Below are 22,846 nucleotides of genomic sequence, written 5' to 3'. Positions count from 1 at the left end.
GCAGCTGGGAGGGCCAGGAAAGGCTTCTACAGATGGTGGGGTTTGAGCTAAAATTTGAAGGATACAAAATACAACACCCATTCCTCCTGGAAATACTAGAAAGTATAGGAATAGAAGGGCCTTTACACAAAATAATAAACAGTATATATTTAAAATCATCAGCAAACAGCATCTGCAATGGGATAAATTAGAAGCCTTCCCAATAAGATCAGGAGGGAAGCAAGGATGCCCATTATCACCTCTGTTATTTAATATTGTATTAGAAATGTTAGAGATAGCAATTAGAGAAGAAAAAGAAACTAAATTATCATTCTTTGCAGATGATATGATGTTCTACTTAAAGAATCCTAGAAAATCAACTAAAAGGCTAGTGGAAATAATGAACAACTTTAGCAGAGTTGTAGGGTACAAGATAAATCCACATAAATCATCAGCATTTCTGTATATTTTCAGTAAAATTCAGCAGCAAGAGTTAGAAAGAGAAACTATTTAAAATCACTCCAGACAATATAAAATATTTAGGACTCTATCTGCCAAGACAAACACAGGAATTATATGAATGCAATTACAAAACACTTTCTGCACAATTAAAACGGATCTAAACAATTGGAAAAACATTAATTGCTCATGGATAGGCTGAGCTAATATAAGAAAAATGACAATCCTACCCAAACTAATCTACTTATTCAGTGCCATACCTTTCAAACTGCCAAAAAACTTTTTTATAGAATTAGAAAAAATTATAACAAAGTTCATCTGGAAGAACAAAAGATCACAAATATCAAGGGAAATAATGAAATTTGAAGGAGGTGGGAAAACCTTCTGGGCATAGGGGATGGGCACACACGGGCTCTGAGGTGAGAGGTGAACAAGTTGTGAGTTTAGGAACAAGTTGGCCGGGATGTTGCTTCTGTCTCTGTACTCCCCATGTTTGTCAAATGAGGCTACTTGGCTTTCTCTGAACCCACTCTGTGCTTTCCCCCAGAACCTTTGAGCACACCCTTCCTTACTTATCTCCCTCCCCTCCTCTTTTTTTGAAAGAAAGACTCCTTATCCTTTAAGATCCAATTCAAATGATGCCTTCTCTGTGAAGCCCTCTCAGATCCTCTAAGCTGGCAGCTCTCTCTCTCGAATCTCACATGTTACTGCTCAGATATGCCTCCCTCAGCTCTCCAAGTCTGGTTCTGCCTCTTCTTCTGCTAGTGTCCTCCTGGCATACACCTGGTGCCTGAACTGCTGCTGGTTGTACTACTGAATTCTGAGCCCGACACCATAGGAAGCATCACTGCCTGCATGGGTGGGAGTTCATCCTTCCAGACACCTCCATATCTGTGGAGAACTTGTATGGAGAAGCTCCTACTGGCCTCCCGTGGCCAAGGGCAGACCTGTGCAATCTTTCAGGGACAGATCCCTCTTTTCCTCATGAGGAGAAGATAACTTTAAAAGGGTTCTCCCAGGGCAGCTGGGCGATTCAGGGGATAGAGCTCCTAGCCCAGAGGTGGGAGATCCTAATTTCAAATCTGGTCTCAGACACTTCCTAGCTGTGTGACCCTGGGCAAGTCACTTAGCCCCCATTGCCTAGCCCTTATTGTTCTTCTGCCTTGGCACCAATACATGATATCAATTCACAGACAGAGGTCCGGGTTAAAAAAATAACAACAAAAAACAGGTTCCTCAAGCCTGTGCTGAGGGTCTTCTGAAAGTAGAGAAACCCCATGCCTCAGCCAGCAGCTTCTCTGTGTGATGTGGGTGGAGGAGTGGGCCAGCTTCCCGGGTGGGCAGTGGAGTGCTGAGTCCAGCCCTTTCTCCTAACCTCACTTGGATCTTGGAGACAGCTTGCTCTTTCTCTCTTAAGCCTGCCAGGAGGTGGCCATCGATATCCGGGGCAGAATTGAGGATTTCAAGCCTTACATCCCCCTGATCCAGGGCTTGCGGAACCCTGGCATGCGGAACCGACACTGGGAGATGCTCTCTGAAAAAATCAACATGAACGTCAAGCCGAAGGCCAACCTCACCTTTTCTAAGTGTCTGGAAATGAACCTGCAAGATCACATCGAAGCCATCAGCAAGGTGGCCGAGGTGGCGGGCAAGGAATATGCCATTGAGCAGGTAGGGAATTGGGCCCCGTCAGGGGGTGACTGGGCTGTGAGCACGAGGCATTCCCCATGGGCCAGCGTCCACCTCCAGCAGAGCCAGCTCCCTGTTCCTGGAGGACGCCAGCGGCGGGAGGCTAGCCCAGCACTTGTCAGGGGGCTCCCACAGGACTCTGGCGCTAAGGACGAGGTTAGATGAAGCCATCTGCGAAGGTTGGTTTTGGCTGAGGAGTTGGTAGGAGGCCAAAAAACTGTGATGAGTCAATTAATCAAATCCGTTGCCATGGTCAGGGTCCGAGCCTATGCAATAGTGATTACTTGGATGAGATGGTGCTAGTTCTTATTTAAGGAGCTCTTCTCCTCGGCCTGGGGACCTGTCACACCTTTACAAGGACCAGAACAAACATCCCCAGAGTCCCACACCCAGGAGGTCGTGTATGTGGCCGAGGCGCTCCGGGGGCCAGGAGGTCTGGGTCCTTATGATAGGGGCTGCCATTCAGTCCATACCTTGCCGTTTGTAGGCCCTGGATAAGATGGAGAAGGAATGGACCTCAGTCCTATTCAATGTGTTGCCATATAAAGAAACAGAGACGTTTATTCTGAAGAGCCCCGATGAGGCCTCTCAGCTCCTGGATGACCACATAGTCATGACCCAGAGCATGTCTTTCTCACCATTCAAGAAACCATTTGAGAATAGAATCAACACATGGGAAAACAAGCTGAGACTGACCCAGGTAATGTCAAGCCCCCTCCCCAGCTTCTTCCAGTGGAAGCCCCCACCTTCCACCTACCTCCTCTTTTTGTCATCTAGGTGGCACAATGGATGGGGCATTAGGCTGTGGTCAAGGTCCGGCCTCTGACACCAGCTGTGTGACCCTGGGCAAGTGACTTAACTGCTGCCTGCTTCAGTTTTCTTAACTGTAAAACAAGGATAATAATAGACCTAAATGAAATGACATTTATCCTTCCTTCCTTTCTTCCTTCTTTCCTTCCTTCCTTTCTTTCCTTTCTTTCCTCCCCTTTTTTCTTGCTTCCCCCTTCCCCTCTTCCCCCTTTACTTTCTGACTTAGAGTTGATACTATCTGTTGCAAGGCAGAAGTTAAATGACTTGCCCAGGGTCACACAGCTGGGAAGTGTTTAAGGCCATATTTGAACTCCTTGCCTGAGGTGCCTCCCTAGAATTTCATCTATTTTTGAATGGCTAAGAATTTCTCCCTCTTCACAATTATGATAGGTGTTATTTTTTCTTATTTCTATGAAGTATTTTACAAAAATATTTGACTATAGTTCACTATATAATAGTGAATATAGGAAGTCCGACTTTGCCACTGTTTTTAGAAGGAAAGCCTCTAATGTTTCTCCATTACACATAATCCTAACTCTTTGTTTCAAATGAATATGTATTATCATATTAGTAAAAATTAAAAAAACTTTTAAAATATAATTACTGAAAATTTAAAAGATCTTTTCAGTATCTAGTGATATGTGACAAAATAATATTACTATTTCTGTGAGTTTATAAGATGGGGATCTAACCATATCTTTCTAATTTTCTTAGCAGCTTTTCTTGAATGATGATAATGTTTTATGATTTTAGATTTATTAGAAATTATTAAAAACATTTTTGCTTCTGTGTATTATGCCACTGAGTGGGATGAGAGAAGCAGGGATAAAGCAGCAGTTTTTATTCTCTGTTCAGAAAGGTGGCAGATTCCCCTAATGGAAATCTGTTGGTGTGATAAGGGCAGCAGTAGATGCCTTAATGGCAATCTGCCCTAAATGGCAAAGTGCTCTAATAGCAAAATGCAGAGCAGACTGCCCTAATAATAATCTGTTGTTTCTATGTGTAAAACAGACATTTTTACAGTAATCCTGATGCAAGATTCCCCAATCCCCTTCTCCTCCAGCCTCTTTGTTGGGTGGAGCGTTGTGATGGACAAAGCTTTGAGCACAGTGAGCTAATTTCGGGGGTATAGCAAGTGAAATATATAGAACAAAAGAGTTACTTTCTCCAACACTCTCATGAGCATTGTCCTTGAAGTTAGAGGTGAAAATGTACTTTCCCCTGCTGGGTTTGTCCCAGGAATAGTTAAATAAGCAACAAATGTTCTTTGTTTCAAACATGCTAAAAGCTTTCCCCTGGGAAAGTCATCTGGGCATCTCTGTCCTGGGAATATTGGGGTGGGGGAGCAAGTCAAATATTTTACTTTGAGAATCACACATTTATTCCATTTCATACACCACTGTTCTATTTTTCATTCTGTACTAATGTGAAGTATTTGAGTAAAGTTGTCTTTCCTCTTTTTTCCCCCATTTTATAATTCCCCTTTATAGTTTGTTCCATTTGTTCTTCCATATTCATTTTTTACTTTACTTCATTGAACAACAGAGCCCATCAATATTATGATTAATATTGCATGAAATTTACAAATAGGCTTTAGTAAATTGCTTTCTATGCCTACGATTATTCCTTATAATTCCCACTCCCCTAATTTTATTGTTACAGATAGCATTTCAAATACAGGATCATAGAATAACAGTGAATATAGAAAGCCTGACCTTGCCACTTTTCTTAGTAGCCTCTAATTTTTCCTATTACATATAATACTAACTCTTAATTTCAAATTAATAGTTATTATCACGTTAATAAAAATCCTATTCCTTTAAAAAACTTTTTAATGTAATGAGTGTGGCATAGGTTATAAATTTAGTCAAAAAGCAATCTCATCTTTCTTATTTCACTAAAATAATTCTTTTCCGAAAGCCAACACAAGCCACTAAACACAATTCATATCTTTTTCTACTATTAAGTGTAGAAGTTTTGTATCACTCCTTTGGTAACCCAAACAAAACCACTATTGTTTTTAATCCCCCAGCCCCCAACAGTGACCACATTTAGATAGTAACTAATAACAATTATAAAATAAGTATTGAATGGGATGCTTTGCTTGACAGTGTAGCCTTGGCTCTCTGTTCTTGTTGCCTTTATGTGGGAAAGGGTCTTTTAAGGTTGGGCCTTCATATTATACATTTCTTTAAACATTTTTTTTCTTTTTTTCTGTTGTTTTTACCAATCTGTCCTCTTGTACAATAATCCAGCTTTTCATTTAGTGTATTTTTTTGCTTATATTTTCCAAAGAGATTTTCTAGTTTTCTTTAACATCATCTTGCCTTGAGATTCCTTAGTTAATATATTAAGTTCCTTTTAAAATTTCACTTTGTAGGGGCAGCAGGGTAGCTCAGTGGATTGAGAGTCAGGCCTAGAGATGGGAGGTCCTAGGTTCAAATCCGGCCTCAGACACTTCCCAGCTGTGTGACCCTGGGCAAGTCACTTGAACCCCCATTGCCCATCCTTACCACTCTTCCACCTAGGAGCCAATACACAGAAGTTAAGGGTTTAAAAATTTTTTTTTAAAAATTTCACTTTGTGGTATTTTTGCTGATTTTCTCTTTTAATTTCTGTCTGTTTATAATTTTTTTTAGACAAAAGTCTAATTTTGTGATTTTTCCATACATTTTCCCTTTGGTGTTTTGGCTTTAACTCCTTGTAATTTATACTTTTTTTTTCAGACAATCAGATCTTTGTTTTTTTGAGTGTTTTTTTCTCCTAAGAACGATTTTATTTTGAGATGTTTGGGGGGTTTTGCTTCTTTTGGTATTTTTTTTTTGTTACTTTTGATGGGGCCATTGAAGAGATGGGCTCTTTTGTGACTTTCTACTTCTTCATCTTCCTAGAAATCTCCTTTTATCAGCAACACTTTACATGCCTCATTTCATTGACTTCTCACAATTATCCTAAGAAGAAAAGCATTTTCAAGTCTCCTTTCATTTATGAATATCACATGTCTATCATCTTGAAATTATTATGCCCATTTTCTCATTGAGGAAGCTGAGGGTCATTAAAGGATAGTGACTTGTCCAAGGCAACTTGGGAATACCTTGCTCTAGTAAGTTTCAGAGCTGGGATTCAAACACACTTTGTTTTGCCATTTTGTTTCTCAAGTTTTGAACTGATGAACACTGTTTTCTGTTCAGCACTTTTGGGGAGGATTTTTAAAATAACCAGAGGTGTTACCTAAATGTTCTCCTGCTCTAACAGTGGATGGTTATCTCCTTTCCCCAGGAAGTACTTGAGGAGTGGCTTACCTGCCAGCGGTCTTGGTTGTACCTGGAGCCCATCTTCAGCTCCGAGGACATCACTCGGCAGCTGCCAGTGGAGAGTAAACGCTATCAGACAATGGAGAGGATGTGGAGGAAAATCATGAAGAATGCCAATGAGAACAGAGAGGTGGGCTGGACTAATAGGGTGATGGGTGTTACACCTTCTCACCCTGTTGTGTGGGACAGGCAGAACCCCACTGGGATGAGGGGGGAGGCAGGAGGCAATATAGGAGTTTCTGGGAGGCTCCCTCTGATCATAGAATGAGGGGAGATCTCAGAGATCATTTACAACATTTCCAAGTGCCAAATAACAAAATGGCATCTCTCTAACCAAGATAGAGAGAAGACTTTTCAAGGTCGCATGTGTTAGCTCATCTATCTGATACCAGTTCCAGGAGGGCAGAGACTGGATGACTCTTGCCTGAATTGTGTATGTCCTCAGGACTTAATATTTAATAAGTGGCTATCAAATTGCATTGGATCTGGTGTTCTTCTCTGTTCCCTGCCTCCCACCCCTGAATGGGAACCATTTAGCTTTTTTGTAAGCATTTTGTCTTGTGTCCCATAGAGGGTCTCTACCTTCTGCCTAAACTCCTTTGTTTATTTGATAATTGAGCCCAGTGTCAACCCCTTGCTGACAGATCCTCCTATCTATGTCTATTTTCCATGGGCCTTTGACCTCCAGGTGATTAATGTATGTGCTGATCAGAGGCTACTGGACATACTAAGAGACTGTAACAAACTATTAGATCTGGTTCAGAAAGGCCTGAGCGAGTATCTGGAGACCAAGAGAGCTGCTTTCCCCAGGTAAGCCTGTGTCCTTTTCTCTTGACTTCATTATTGAGAGAGAGCAAGATTTGAAACAAGCAGAATAGAAAATTAGCTAGTTGGTGATGGAGTGTCCTAAAGAAGGTCCCTGGGGTGGCTGTGTGGCATTAGCTGTTATAAGCACAGTGTAACCAGCATAGGGTACAGTGACATTGTTGTTCTGGGGTAGCCTAATGTTTGAGGCTACAAAAGTATAAGGAATGCTCTCTGAGGCCTGATCCCCTTCCCTGGATGGTGCCAGGTCACCAAGGATGACTGGTCTTTAGGGAAATCAAAAGGAAGCCTTAGATTTGAGGTTTTGTGTCAAATGTCCTAAAAACAAACCCCTTAACAGGGGGTTAGAATATTGACTAATTATTCTACTTCTAAATTTTCTGGAGTCCATGCCCTGTTTTCCCTAAAAGTCAGCCTTAAGGGTCACCAAAAAATTTTGGGCCCTTCAGCCCACAGGCATCCAAAGGGTATATGTCCCAGAGATCAAAGATCTAGTTGGTGACCGCAGGACCTCGATTATTGACTGTCCCTCCTGAAGGACATAAGCACAGACCCTTTGTGACCTTCACCACCTCTGCCTCTTCTTTTGCAGATTCTACTTCTTGTCTGATGATGAACTGTTGGAGATCCTGTCCCAGACAAAAGACCCCACAGCTGTACAACCTCATCTCCGGAAGTGCTTTGAGAACATTGCTCGGGTAATTAGGACTGGGGTCTTCTTTAGACAACCTGAGGCTTCCCATCTTTTATAGCTCAAGAGAGCCTGGGAATTGCAGATGTAGCAGTTGAGAAGAAAAGGCAATAGACTCCCACATATCCTTACACAAGCCATGGGAGCAGGGGAGGGGAGTGGGTGCAATTTGAACTCTGGGACCCTGAGCCCGAGTCAGAAAGGAAACCAGACATAGTCTTTAGTATTTATCCTGTAGCATAGATGTATGGTGCTTTACTGGGATTGAAGGAAAGCCTCCTCATGCTGGGTACTAGTAGGAAACAGGAACTGGCCTTTCTACCTTTTCCTCTGTTAAGAAAAGAAAGTCATAGGCCAGTCCCCAGAGTACCACTATCCAGTGACTGTATGGCATGGAGGGGATTGACTCCCCCTCTCTGGGCTAATTGCTCCATCTGTAAAATGAGAATTTGGGATAATGTGGATTCTGAGGACCCTCCAAGCTCTCATGTTCCATGGTTTTGTGATCCTATGATTTGCCTATTTCTCACTTTGAGCCCTAAAAGGGGCTGGGTTCTATTTGGTTTCTGACTTTTGAGTGAGGAATTAAACATGTCAGAACTAGGAAGTTTAAGGCTGCAGAGCAAAACACAACCAGCATCCCTTGGCCAAGCTCTGGTCATTTAAGCTCTGGCCATTCAGTAGACCTCCAAGCCTTTCCTCAGCCCAAGAGAACTTGAGAGCCTCAAGTATGGGACTGGTGAGTGTGATCCTGTAGGCAAGGCTCCCTTGGCTTGGGGCCAGGAGAAAACACTTTTTCTTTACTTCTTTTCCCCCTCTCTGCCCTACCAGCTCCTTTTCCAAGAAGACTTGCAGATTACTCACATGTACTCTGGTGAAGGTGAAGAGGTGCAGCTCTCCTTTTTCATTTATCCCACTGGCAATGTGGAAGATTGGCTCCTGGAGGTGGAGCATAGCATGAAGGCCAGTGTGCATGACTTCATCGAGCGAGCAATCAGGGCCTATCCAGAGGTGCGAACTTGTCTTCCCCACCATTGCCAGCAAGAACACACCTTCTAGTTCATTTTCCTTCTCTGCCTGGGCTATGGAGCCTTTGGTTGATGGAGGAAGTGGGCTGTAGTAACAGTAAGAATGAGAATAATCACAATGAAACTGCTGACAATAACTCCCTAGTTCTATGACCCTTTGCCATGTTCTTTCCTCTCGACAAATTTTTAAGGAGGGTGAAAAAACCTAGGAAGTGGTAGAGCTAGGACTCAGACATAGGTCTTCCAACTCCTTGACCATAGCTTTGCCATTGCTCCATGATTTTAGAGGTTGTTTTTTTTTTTTTTTTTTTTTTGTTGTTTTTTAACATTTCCCTTGGGAATCTGGAATGTTTTTTAAAATTTAACTCTAGGAACTTCCTAGAGTCAGGGAAGTGTCATGGTACAATGTATTTGGAGTCAGAAGATCTGGGGTTAAATCTCAGCTTTGTCACTTATTTATTGCCTGTATGACTTTGGACAAGACACCTCATCTTCTTTTTTTTTTTTTAACCACTATCTTCCATCTTAGAACTAATACTGTATATTAGTTTCAAGGCAGAAGAGTGGTAAGAGTTAGGCAATGGGAGTTAAATGACTTGCCCAGGGTCCCACAGCTAGGAAGTGTCTGAGGCCGGATTTGAACCCAGGACTTCTGTGAGCCACTTGGTTACCCAAAGAAACTTTATCTTGCTAGGCCTCAGTTTCTGCATCTGTAGAATGAGAGGGATGAACAATTCTTTCAGGCTCTAAAATAAAAATCTTTTTACTAGCTTTCTAAGTAGAACCTCTGAAAGCTCCTAAGAATCTTGGGATAAGCCTGTTTCTCACAAAGACATGATGGTATAAGAGTGAAGTTGTTAGTCATACAACAGTTGGAAAGGAAGGATCCATGTAATGCTGGGAGTTTGGTGGGGAGGGGTTAGAGGACAACTCCAAAACCATCACTTCTTGATTGGACAAAGCATGCTATTTTTCCAGACCCCGAGGCCCGAGTGGGTCTTGAACTGGCCTGGCCAGGTGACTATTGCTGGCTGTCAGACATTTTGGACAAAGGAAGTATCAGAGGCCCTAGAGGCTGGGGACCTAAGCAGCCGACTCTTCCCACAGCTTGGTGTTCAGGTAGGAGAACTGGAGCCCTCACACACTCAAAAAGAGCCCTGCTCCACTGCCTGTCCAAGGACCCGCCTGCCCCGTCTTGATAGGCATCCTGGGCCCACTCTCTCTGAAAGCAAACAAGAATAGCCGTCGTGCCTACTTCAGTCTAATTCAGCCCACGTTCATGGAGCAGCTCCTACTCTATATGAAATCCTGATCTGGGCTATGGGTGGCACAAAGATGAAAATGATACAGACCTGTGCAGAGAGACTGAAATGGACCCAGAAGTCCCCATAGTGTCTGGCCCAGACTAAGGGCTTGATAAATACTTGTGGCCATGTTCTGAGACAAGAAATGGGTAGATGGAGGTCTTTCCAGTTGTGGTCTGAACCTTGGGAAGACTGTAAAATCTCTTTCCATGGAGAGCTTTAAGAAAAGGCCAATCACCCATTTTCTGAATAGTGAAGGGACCAGGAGAGAGCAAGCTAACTCCTTGAAGGTCTTTCCCTCCCATCCCTCAAGCCCCACAGCATAGTCTCAACCTCCTAGGACAGTGATGGGCAAACTTTTTAAAGAGGGGCCAAAGGAAAGGAAATGCTTATCTGTCAGTCTGTTTCTAAGGCAACTCTTTAGAAGTTTCATTGTATTGTATCCTACTCATTGTATTCGTCAGATTAGGAATAATGTCCTGCCACCCGATAGAACATTTCAGAGGGCTACATCCGGCCTGTGGGCCATAGTTTACCCATCACTGTCCTAGGAGAATGATACACTTCTCCAACCATTTGCTTTCACAAATACAAACCAGTGTAGTTCTTGGCAGGAGTTTGGGGGAATGCCAAGATGTGTCTACATTTTCCCTTAATTCCATAATAATAGGCCCTGAATGCCTCCTAGCTCCCCACTTGTCTCTCTGTGCCTTTCATTTTGGTCTTCTTGTGCTGCCAAGCCTCATTAACTTGGATGCTCCAGAAATCAAAGTGGAATTGATGGCTAGGGCTGGTACTACTTTGATGGGCGGCAGGGAGGTGGCCGAGTCACCTTGTGTGCCTCCCCTCTGGCTAGTTCTCTCTCCTCCCTCAGCTGCAGGATCTGGTGGCCCTGGTCCGAGGGAGGCTATCTAGGATGCAGAGAGCTGTGCTGTCCGCACTCATTGTCATTGAGGTTCATGCTAAGGATGTGGCTGGCAAACTGATAGAGGAGAATGTGATCAGCGTGAATGATTTTGAGTGGATCTCCCAGCTAAGGTAACCGGCCATCATCTTCAGCTTGGCCAGCTTCTCTCTCTTGCCCTGGTGACCTGAGCAGACAGAGAGAGCAGGTAGCAAACAGGGTAGACACAGGTGGGGAAGCCTGGACCAGAGGAGCCACAGATGGCTGAGGAAATAAGCTAGGGGCTGGGCAGGCAGAAGGTGATAGAGTCAGATAGCATCCGCCGGAACAAGACCATGTTCAAAGCCAGGCAGGCAGAAACCAGGTCACCAGAGAAACTGAGTGGGCAGGAGTTAGGGAGGCAGCACCTGGTATTTCAAAGCTGAGAGTTATTTCAAGATTGAGAGTTGCAGCTTAGAGAGTTGCCTGGAGCACTGAGAAATTTGTTGACTTGCCCAGTCACACAGCCAGTGTAGGTCAGAGAGGAGACTTGAACTCGAGTTCTCCTGGCTGGGAAGCCAGCTCTCTATTCACTGGGCTTTAGATTCTATTCACATCTAAAAAAAAGAGGTTTCTCTTTTTTAATTTAAAAAAAATCTCAAAAAACCCTTCCCCTCAACCCAACAAAACCTGAAAAAAAAAACCCCACAGTTTATCCATACAATCCAAACCATTTCCAATCATGATTCTTTATCAACAGAGGCAGTCTATCTTTACCCTCATCTTTTCCCTTTTAGAAATATAAACCTGTGACTTTTTGGTTAGTTACAATCAATATAGCAATTGTTCTTTGATTCTACCTTCCATGTCTTGCACCATTCATTGAAATCTTGCCATATTTCTTTGTTTCTCTTCCATTCATTATAGGCAAATGAGTTTCCCTTCCATTGATATACCAAAATTTGTTTGGTTATCCCTTGGCTGAAGCTTCTTACATGCTTCATCCTCAGGCAGAAATCAGCCTCAGGCTATAGCTCCACTCCAATATAGCTTCCCCATATCCAGCAGACCCTGCCATAGACTACTGCAGACCCAGACAGATTCTGCCCTTCTTAATGATTTTTCAGTGCCAATCCCAAGACAGCTATTCAGTTTTTGGGGGACTGTGATGACTGGTAGATATTGATATCTTATTGGTGCAGTTTGAAGCCCTAGGACTCTCTGTGGCAACAAAGGATGCTTAGGGTGGCCTGAGTAGACCCAAGCTAGAGCAGGAGGTGAGAAGGAGGAACAGGAGGAGTAGGGGATGGATCCTGGGAGGAGTAATCCTTCTTACTCCTCCCAGGATCTTGTCACTAGTAAGGAACAAGGAAGGATGAGAAACTCTCAGAGACAATAGGACCCTATTCTGGATGTCTTTAGAGTTCTACCAGTCACTAATAGAAATAGAATGATGCAAACAACCTAAAAAAAGTAAGTTAGCCCCACTAGGTACTCCCAGCTTGCATAAAAATTGAGGAAAATTGTGGAATATGTCATCTGATTTGCTCACCCCTGCATACTACCTCAACTGTCAGATCACTTGGTGATGTTCTCAACCTTGCCCTTTTTCTGCCCCATGAACCCAAACCCAGTTCTTCTAAATCTCTAGGTATTACTGGACCAAGGATGACCTGTATATCCGTGCTGTCAATGCTGAATTCATCTATGGCTATGAGTACCTGGGTAATAGTGGGCGCCTGGTGATCACCCCCCTCACAGACAGGTAAAGAAGGCATTTGTTGGCCCCATATCATCTTCCCCAAATCTCCTGGGCAACAACCAACCAGCTGCTTTTGCCAGCTCTCCAATTGGGCCTTCAGCAGTGCCACCAATTATAATTTTTTCCTATAAATCATATCTTATCTTGAATATATATAAGAAGTGCTTGCAATCTAAATTCTGAGGAAAGCTTTATTTGTAAAATGGAAAGATCAAGTTTTAAAAGCAAATAATCACTACCCAGTTTATTTCACGTGAATCTGGATATTCCTACATTCAGCTTGCTAAAAGCCTACTCTTTGGCAACCTTTATCCTGTAGAGTGGCTTAGATAGGACATGCCTCGATCTGAGTTCAGCTGGATCTAGTGAAGCCCCTGGCGAAGAGAATCTGTCATGCTGATTGAATTCTTTATAGCTTGGGGAACAGGGAAAAGGGAGAAGCAGGAAAATTCCAGCTCAGGTTGAAGTCAGGAAATTGAGGTATCAAGAAAAAAATCAGAAATTAGGCAGACAAAACAATTGGCATGAGAGTGACCAAAACTAGAAATCCACAGACGTGCTCAAAAATCTGGTGGTGGTGATGTCTAAATTTCAAGCCTCAAGGGTTTGGTGTCAGATAACAAGACTAGGGTTCAAACTAGACAAAAAGAGTGATCTCATTGTATGCACTCAGGGGACCCACAGACACGAGAAGTTTTTTGTTTTTTGTTTTTTAATCCTTACCTTCTGTTTTAGAATCAATATTAAAAATCAGTTCCAAGGCAGGAGAGGTAAGGGCTAGGCAATGGGGGGTTGTCCAGCTAGGAAGTGTCTGAGGTCATATCTGAACTCAGGACCTCCAATCTTCCAGGCCTGGCTCTATATCTACTGAGCTACCCACCTGCCCCAAATTGAGAGTTTTAATTCTAGCCTTATGACGCCAGGCTGGGGCTTGCTCTCTAGCCTTGATTGACTCCTATTTAGCATTGCCCGTGCCATTGCCACCTTCACTGAGCACCATAAATTGATTGTACAATAGATGTCCTTCCTCCCAACCTGAAGAGACTATGATTCCAAGGTATTATGTATCTTATCTTTCTTGGACCTCGGTTTCCCATCCTTATCATGATAGAGTTGGATCAGATGGTCTCTGAGGACTCAGCTAGCTTGAGCTCTCTGATCTAGCTTTAGCCACGTACTAGCCAGGAAGGAGCCAGGCTAGACAGCTTCTGAAAGAGATGGTGTTCCTGTAGAGAAAGGTCCCAAGGAGTAAAAAAGATGTAAATCACTCAGAGCCCTAGAAGGGAAAAGCTGGCCCTGCCTAAATGCATTCCTCTGAGTCTTTAATTGCTCCTGCTTGCTGTGTGGCCCTAGATCAACTTTGTGTTCACTCTGAACCTGTTTTCTCCTCCATAAAATGGAGAGAAAACATTTGTTGCATTTCTTCCCCGGGGGGTTGTGAACATCAGATGAGAAAAGGGGCCAGCGTACCCTGCAAGCTTCAAAGTTCTCTGTCCATGTCAAGGAGGATCACTTTTTTCTTTTCCTCACATAGGTGTTATCTGACTTTGACAGGGGCCTTGCACCTCAAGTTTGGGGGGGCTCCTGCTGGTCCAGCAGGGACTGGGAAGACAGAAACCACCAAGGATCTAGGGAAAGCCTTGGCCATCCAGACAGTGGTGTTCAACTGTTCCGACCAGCTTGACTTCATGGCCATGGGCAAATTCTTCAAAGGTCTCGCTAGGTGAGTCCTGTTTGGGGGAAGGAGTCAGGGGAGCAGCCATGTGGGACTTAGGCTGAGAAGGTCGAGCATTTCTGTCCCAGAAATGGGGAGTCGGCAACAGCAGCTATTGAGGAAGATACTGCAGTGGTCAAAGGACGGGGAGGCAGAGTGGAAGGGAGACTTCTGAAGACACTTGGTTACATCATCCTTCACTCTAGAATGCTGGAGGAGGGATTAGACTTGTTCTACTGGGCCTCAAAGGGCAAACCTGGGGCCAAAGGGAGGGAAATTGCAGAAGCAAACAGAAATTTGATATAAGGAAAAACACTCGAATACCTGTCCTGTCCAGAAGTGGGAGGGAATGGGGCACAGCTAGGTGGCACAGTGGATAGAATGCCAGGAGTTAGGAAGTGCTAAGTTAAAAAATGGCCTCAGATACTGCCTAGCTATATGACCCCAGGAAGGTTGCTTAACTCAGTTTGCCTCAGTTCCCTCATCTGTAAAATGAGCTGGAGAAGGAATTGGCAAATGTTTCTAGGATCTTTGCCAAGAAAACCCCAAAGGGGAACCTGCATAGAATTGGGCAGGACTGAAACAACTGAACCTCAAAGTCTTATGAAGGTTGAGTTGGATAGAAAAGAGAGAGGAAACAAGTTAGGAGGCTATTACAGTAGTCAAAGCCAGAACTCTTTTTTTTTTTTAAAACCCTTAACTTCGGTGTATTGTCTCATAGGTGGAAGAGTGGTAAGGGTGGGCAATGGGGGTCAAGTGACTTGCCCAGGGTCACACAGCTGGGAAGTGGCTGAGGCCGGATTTGAACCTAGGACCTCCTGTCTCTAGGCCTGACTCTCACTCCACTGAGCTACCCAGCTGCCCCAAAACCAGAACTCTTAAGCATCGCAGAGCAGCTGAGCTTTGGCCCTGCCATTGCCCCATGGAAAGGGCCCCAGCTTGGCCCTGCTGAGTTTAGAGAGTATCAGTCTGGAGCGCTCTCACTACACCCATCCCCAGGTTCTCCCTGTCATTGGAGGGGAGGATAGGACAACGGAGACTCTTGTTCCCTTGGTGAATGCCTTCCAGCAGGCCATTCCTGACCCCTGCCCCTGCAGGCCTCCACTGGGGTATGGGAGGTAGAGGGCCCAGAGTCATCCATCTGCTCTGCTTGGGTCCACATGGAAGTTCCTGCTTCTCCGATCTTCCTTAGCAGAGGGTCTTCCTGTGGCTGGGCCTCACTCTCCACAACGAGAAGAAAGGGAGAGATGAGCTTCAGATCACATCTGTGTGCAGGCAGAGATGGTGCTGGTGAAAGAGAGAGACCAGGGGTGGAAAAGAGTATGAGAGGAGCAGCCAGGTAGTTCGGTAGACAGAGAGTTAGGCCTAGAGGTGGCAGGTCTTGGGTTCAGATCTGGCCCCAGATACTTCCTAACTGTGTGACCTATGTGACCCTGGGCAAGTCACTTAACCCCCATTGCTTAATACCACTCTTCTGCCTTGGAACCAATATATAGTATTGATTCTAAGACAGAAGGTAAGAGGTTTTTCCTCTCTCTTTCTTTCTTTTTTTCTTTCCTTTTTTTTTTTAAAAGAAAAGCCTATTAAATTACTCAGTTATTTTCTGTACTGGGGCTCCTGGACCAGGGAAGAACGGCTTAACTAGCACATTGTAAGCAAGAATAATTAATTTAAAAGAGGAAGTTACTAGGCAGGTAACTTCAGAAGTGGACTCTTTCCTTTCCAGCTCTTGCCAGTGTCTTAAGATCTCTGTCTCCCCCATTCTTCTTTCTTGTTTCTTGCCCCCAGTTGTAAAAACTTATTTTTTTCCCTCTGTCCAAAGAAAGAATCAATAAGGAAGGACCTGTGTTAGGGTGATGGCAGGATGAGTGGAGAGAAAGAAAGATGGATGATATTAAGAGGAAGAGTTGGTGGCCAGTTTGTGGTTGTGGGGGAGGTAGAGTCAAAAAGAAGTCAGGGTGCACATCTGAGTGATGGAGAGAATGGTGGTACAATCAGAGGATGAAGGGGAGCTGGGAGACTTGAGCAGGTTTGGGAGAGAACCCTTAAGCTTGGAGATTGGTTTTGGAGGGGATTTTCAGAGACTTGCTAGGAAAATCTCATTGTAGAAAAGAAAGATTTTCTGTTATCCTTGGAGACTTGGCATCAGAGCCCATGCTGGATAGTTAGCAGCAGGAGTTGCAGATAAATCAATAACTAGATTGGGCACCTATTCTGTACAGACCGCCATGTGGGTGCTACAGAGGGCAGAAGGGTCCCCACTGCATCAAAGGTCCAGGACAGTGATGTTGGGCACGTCACTGGACCCAGATCCTTGTGGACTCAGGCGTGATGGGCCTCCCTTCATACAGAATCACGCAGCTAGGAGGGGAGGCTGGCCCTTGCATTTGGGGCTCAGCCTCCAGTGAGGGCAGAGTGCGGGGACTCTTGGAGCGATGCTACCCACTTACCAGGCTTGCTTTCTGCTAGCTCCGGGGCTTGGGCTTGCTTTGACGAATTTAACCGCATTGATGTGGAGGTGCTGTCTGTGGTGGCTCAGCAGATCACGACCATCCAGAAGGCTCAGCAACAGAGAGTAAGTAGGGGGTGGCAAGGCTATTTGGAATCCTTTGCTGCCCTTTGACAAGGTCCCGCTGCGTGGATGTGTTGAGATGTCTTGTCTTTGGGGGCTATTGGAAACTCCTGTATTTATAAACACCCCAGTTCTCCCAGACACACACACACACACACACTCTCTCTCTCTCTCTCTCTCTCTCTCTCTTTCTCTCTCTCTCTCTCTCTCCTCCAATGAAAATGTCCCTAAAAAGCGTTTAAACAGGAAATCTGGTATGTTAGTTCATTTGCTCATTCTGCAGACAGTTGTTGAGCCCCTCCCGTGTCCAGTGCAGAGCCAGGGGGCAGCCAGAGAGGCCAAGCAACAGCTGATCCTTAGACAGATTCCTGCTTAAAGGGGCTCCTAGCTCTGGACCTCTGTGGAGTGGGAGCTTCTGTATTAGCCTAGAAGCACTGAAGTTGCTCAGTGACTCCTGGGCTCTTCAGAAGAGGTCATCCCATAGAAAGTGGGACGATATCCCGGGGAGGTCACTTGCCAGGCCAGTCCTGGGGAGGCTAGTAGGCTTCTCTGCAGTGGTTCTTCGCCCCCCAGCTCCAGCAGCATGGCCTTTTTGCAGGTTGATCGTTTTATGTTTGAAGGAGTTGAAATTCCACTTGTTCCCTCGTGTGCTGTATTCATCACCATGAACCCAGGCTATGCTGGACGCACTGAGTTACCTGACAACTTGAAGGTCAGTACTGCCGAGACCAGAAGGCCGGCCTCCCCAAGGCTGTGGGGACCGGTGGGCCTGGGCGCTGGTCTTTAATCTGTTATTACAGAGAACAAGCCCCCATTCAAGTGCCACCTTCTCCTCCATCAGAATGCCCTCTTTGTGAGCCTGGGCACTGTCCATGGTATTCTGTGGCCCCAGGCCTGGACGGTGCTTAATACATGTTGTGGATTGGCTCGTTTGGGGTCCTTTGTGTGGTGAGCCTTGCTGGATGAGAGAGAGGCATGGAGGGAAGGAGGTCAGTGACCAGTATGGCTCCACTCTGGGTTTCCTCAGGCTCTCTTCCGACCGGTGGCCATGATGGTTCCAGACTACACCATGATCGCAGAGATCTCCCTCTACTCCTTTGGGTTCAGCGATGCCAAAGTCCTGGCCAAGAAGATCACCACGACGTTCAAGCTATCCTCAGAGCAGCTTAGCTCTCAGGCAAGTGCCTCCCTCCCCTGTCCCAAGAGCCAAGGCTGTTCTGCCCCAAAGAGGAGGCCAGAGCCGGAGCTGAGGATGAGCAGGGCGGCCCTTCCAAAAGGCAATACCTGGTCCTCTCTCCCGGAGTGTATCTTTTGCAAAATAAACCTCAGGCACAGGTGCAAAATACAAAAATGCACTTTCATATACAGGTATGTACATTATAGGTACAGAGTCTCAAGATAAGACAGTGTTTGAATGCCCAGTTGATATGTCTTCTGGCTCTGTTTCTTTTTTCCTTTTTTTCCAGTTTTTAAAAATTGAAGGGGGCCACTGGGTGGCTCAGTGGATGGAGAGTCAGGCCCAGAGAGGGGAAGTCCTAGGTTCAAAACTGGCCTCAGACACTGCCTAGCTGGGTGACCCTGGGCAAGTCACTCAGCCCCCATTGCCCTTACCCCTCTTCTGCCTTGGAACCAATACATAGTACTGATTCTAAGGCAGAAGGTAAGGGCTTAATAAAAATTGGAATTTTAAAAAAATCAGTTATTTCCTGATATATTCTGCCTCTCTCCTCTGTAACCCCCTTGTCCTGAACCCTTCTTTATAAGGAAGAAAAACAATGAACAAAGCTGACAAAGCACCCAAGTCTGAAAGCATATGCAATATTCCGCCCTTGTTGTCCGTCACCTTCCTCCTGAGAGAAAAGATGGGTGTTTTATTTTCTTTTCCCTGGAACCAAGATTGTTTCTTGCACTTATTCTGAAAAGTGTAACTGCCTTTTGATTTTGGCTTCATACATTATTTTAGTCACTGTGCGTATTTGTTCTCTTGGCTCTCCTTTCTTCATTCAAGTCTTATTTCTTTCTTACCTTTTCGTCATTTGCCATTTCTTTTGATGCACCAGTATTCTATCACATTCATAGACCAAAAATTGTCAGCCCTCCCCCCATCAATGGGCACCTACTTACTTTGCTTCTAGTTTTTCGCTACTGCAGAGAGCATTTTTATGAATATTTGTTTTATATGGGACTTTTAGTTTCGTTTTCTGTTTCCTTGGGTTATATTCCCAGCTGTGGGATTGCCAGGTCCAAGGGTATGAAAAGTTAAACGATAAAGTTAAAAGTTAAAGTATAAAAGTTACAGCATCATTCCAAATTGTTTTAAGAAATGCTTGGACTCAATCAAAGCTCTACCAACAGTCTCTTCATGCACTCTATCCCCCAACAACCCCTGCAACATTTTTAAAAAATCATCTTTGACAATTGGATAGTGTGAGATGAAACCTCAGAATTAGTTTTCTTTGCATTTTTTTTTTGCAAATTATGAGTAATCTGAAACATTTCCCACATGATAAATCCCTTGCATTTATTTTTCTGAAAACTATATCCATTGACCATGTAAATTTTAGTCAAGGTTGAATTAAGACCACTTACTGAGTGCGCTATAGGAGGATGACTTTCCTGTATCTACAGGAATCCTGGGCCTAGTGATCTCCATACCCTTACTTGAACTTGGATTCCTTCCTCACCTTCTCCCCGAGGTCATTATGGACTCCAGGTCTGATTCTCTGTAGCTACGCCTTGTGACACCATCAGAGTAATAGAGAAAAGGACTGGAACCTTTTTCTAATGAATGGAGGCAGTTCCCCAAGTGGACTTCTCCAGGGATTTCTGAGCTAGGCCAAATAACAGACCATTAAAAGTGAAAAAAAAGAAAAAGAAAATTCCAATTCAACAAGCATTTATCAAGAACCTGCAGTGTGAAATGTGTGAGTCAGTAGAATTACTTGTCAGTTCTAGGAGCGGGGAGGGAAGAGGGGTGGGAAAGATCATGAATCATGTAACCATGGAGAAATACTCTAAATTTTAAAAAAAGAATCTATTGTGTGCAGAGCACTGAGGGAAACACAAAGTTTTGATAAAACATGGTCCCTGTCCTCCTGGAGATCACAGTCTAGGAATAAGACACCTGAATGGATTAGACAGATGACTCAAATAATATTAATACATATCACATGATAAGTGAATAAAAGCACTCTTGCAAAATGTTGTGTGAAGACTGAGAGCAGGAAAGGCTTCCTAGAGGAGGAGATATTTCAATTGGGCTTTAACAGATTCCTCATTAGACCTGAAGTTTGTCTCCTCTGGCCAACTAGAATATGCAAGTTAGGTCACGCAAGTACTCCTCTGCTAATTTTACATATGAAGAATTAGAAACTCAGGGAGGGAAATGATTGGGCCAAGGTTGCCCATTTCCTAAATGGCAGAGAGGATTCAGACCTTGGGAAAGAGAGGGGTTAGACTTGATGATCTGTGGTGCTAAGATAAAGTCAATTAGCTGCTTGTTTTTCAATGACCATAAGATGTCTTCAAGGTTCAGTGTGGTTCCTTCTCCTTGGTGCTAACAGGATCATTATGACTTTGGGATGAGAGCTGTGAAGACTGTTATCTCTGCAGCTGGCAATCTGAAACGGGAGAACCCAACTATGAATGAGGTAAATGCCAGTGATATGGGGTGCCTCCCCCACAAGTTCTCTTCCATTTGGAAGAATTCCACTGGGAAAACCACCCAAGAGAAAGCCAAAGAGCAGACAGGGACTCCCAGAAGAAACCTGTTCCTGTATCCTTGTAGGAACTGATCTGCCTCCAGGCCATTCGGGATGTGAATGTGCCCAAGTTCCTACAGGATGACCTCAAGCTCTTTGCAGGCATCGTATCTGACTTGTTCCCCAACATCAGAGAAGAGAGGATAGACTATGGTATCCTGGACCAAGCTATCCGCCAGGCCTGCTTGCAAGACAATCTAAAAGATGTGGATGGTGAGTGTGAAGGCCGAGGTCCTGCTTCCCAGAAGCAGCTGCTCCAGGCCTTTCTTGGGCAGTGGAGGGGGAAATAACCATGTCTCTGTGCCACCCAGTCCTACACCTCTGGCAGTCTCCATGGAAGAATGGTTCTCCTATTGGTCACTGTGAATGGCATTATGTGTTTATTGTGTGCTAAACAGTAGGGAAAAACACACAGCCTCTACTCAAGAAGCTCCCATTCTGATGAGGTAGAAAACCCACAAATAAAAGCAAGCCTACAAGATGGATGTAGTTTCCATGGAAGGCAAGCTTGGAGGGAAGGGATTGGTAAGAGCCGTTCTTTCTGGAGCACCTGCTACAGGCCAGGCTTTACAATGGCGATCTCATTTGAGCCTCACAACAACACTCCCCTTTTACAGCTGAGAAAATGGAGACAAATGGCTTAAGTGACCCAACTGGTAAGTGTTTGAGTCCGGATTGGAACACGGGTCTTCCTGACTCCAGGCTCAGTGCTCTTTCCACTGTGCCTACCATGTGCCTCAGTCTGTGGGACCGAGAAGGGAATGGTGCCCTCCACGGGAATAGGAATGTTGGAAAGATATTGGGGATGGATCATGAGTTCTGTTGTGGAATATAGAATTTGAGATGCCTGTACAAGGAGAGAGTTAGTTTGTAATTCAGGCCTAGAGCTCAGGAAGCAGATTAGGATAGATCTGGTCTGGTTTACTTGATTAGGCATATTTAGTCCAAGTTTTTCTTTTTCTTTTTAAAAAGTTTCTTTCTAACTACATGTGTAAAAATAGTTTTTAAACATTTTTCTTTAAACCCATAACTTCTGTCTTAGAATTAATACTAAGAATTGGTTCCTGTAACCATGGAAAAATATTCTAAATTAATTAATTTAAAAAAAAAGTTGGTCCCAAGACAGAAGAATGGTAAGGACTAGGCAATTAGTGTTAAGTGACTTGCCTAGGGTCATACAACTAAGAAGTGTCTGAGGCTAGATTTGAACCCAGGACCTCCCATCTTTAGGCTTAGCTCTCTATTCACTGACCTATCCAGCTGCCTCATAACATTTTTTTTTTAAATTTTGAGTTCCAAATTCTCTCCATCTTTCCCTCCCCCCCATTGAGAAGGTAAACAATTTGATAAAGGTATAACATGTACAGTCATGCAAAACATCTGATTAGGACAGATCTGGAAATTGTCTGTTTAGAAATGAGAGAGTAGCCCTTGTGAGCTGATGAGATCACCAAGTGAGATATTCTAGAGGGAGACCCATTCTAGAATAGATTCTAGAGCATTCTACGTTGGTATTGGCAGAGTTCATTTCACCATTTACCAATTCTTGGATATTTAAATTGTTTCCAGTCCTTTACATTTATTTTGGAAAAGCTTCCTCTTCTGTATACTACTTAACCTATATATGTGCAATAGTGGCAGGCTAATTGACAAAAGATCACAGATTTAGAGCTCTCAGAGACCTTAGATTTGATCTAGTCCAATCTTGTTAAAAATAACAGGGGATGTGATTGCCCAGAGTCATGCCCCAGGAATCCAAGCCAGATCCTTTGATTCCAAATCCAGCTGACCCTTGTCTTCTTCCTACAGGCTTTCTAACCAAGTGTATCCAACTGTATGAGACCACCGTGGTACGCCATGGCCTCATGCTTGTAGGGCCTGCAGGCTCAGGGAAGACCAAGGTAAGAATGGTCTCATGACCAAGGTAGGCTATGGCTCCCTGGGTTGGGCTGAGAGCTGGGGAGAGCAAGAGGAGAGAGTCTGTTCTGTTCCCCTGTCCCAAGCATACTTCCTGACCACAGATGGCAGCTCTGTCTTCAGAAAAGGACAACCATC

The 22,846-nt window shown here is 44.3% G+C and overlaps 1 protein-coding gene across 1 annotated transcript in view; it reads left to right on the top strand.

Annotated features, from left to right (window-relative positions):
- The window catches only part of DNAH1 (dynein axonemal heavy chain 1), a 139,761-nt gene that overhangs the window by 52,101 nt on the left and 64,814 nt on the right, over window positions 1-22,846 (top strand). Inside the window, exons 17-32 of the mRNA XM_044676631.1 lie at window positions 1,856-2,109; window positions 2,615-2,827; window positions 6,217-6,381; window positions 6,940-7,061; window positions 7,669-7,774; window positions 8,599-8,778; window positions 9,774-9,914; window positions 10,974-11,137; window positions 12,634-12,747; window positions 14,279-14,467; window positions 16,928-17,033; window positions 17,629-17,742; window positions 18,058-18,207; window positions 20,594-20,680; window positions 20,818-21,004; window positions 22,601-22,692. Coding sequence (XP_044532566.1) covers window positions 1,856-2,109; window positions 2,615-2,827; window positions 6,217-6,381; window positions 6,940-7,061; window positions 7,669-7,774; window positions 8,599-8,778; window positions 9,774-9,914; window positions 10,974-11,137; window positions 12,634-12,747; window positions 14,279-14,467; window positions 16,928-17,033; window positions 17,629-17,742; window positions 18,058-18,207; window positions 20,594-20,680; window positions 20,818-21,004; window positions 22,601-22,692 — 2,384 coding nt within the window. The remainder of the gene's footprint in view (window positions 1-1,855; window positions 2,110-2,614; window positions 2,828-6,216; window positions 6,382-6,939; window positions 7,062-7,668; window positions 7,775-8,598; window positions 8,779-9,773; window positions 9,915-10,973; window positions 11,138-12,633; window positions 12,748-14,278; window positions 14,468-16,927; window positions 17,034-17,628; window positions 17,743-18,057; window positions 18,208-20,593; window positions 20,681-20,817; window positions 21,005-22,600; window positions 22,693-22,846) is intronic.

Source organism: Gracilinanus agilis, chromosome 1, assembly GCF_016433145.1.
Source record: "Gracilinanus agilis isolate LMUSP501 chromosome 1, AgileGrace, whole genome shotgun sequence".
Lineage (NCBI taxonomy): Eukaryota > Metazoa > Chordata > Mammalia > Didelphimorphia > Didelphidae > Gracilinanus > Gracilinanus agilis.
This window is presented reverse-complemented; position numbering and strand designations above follow the sequence as displayed.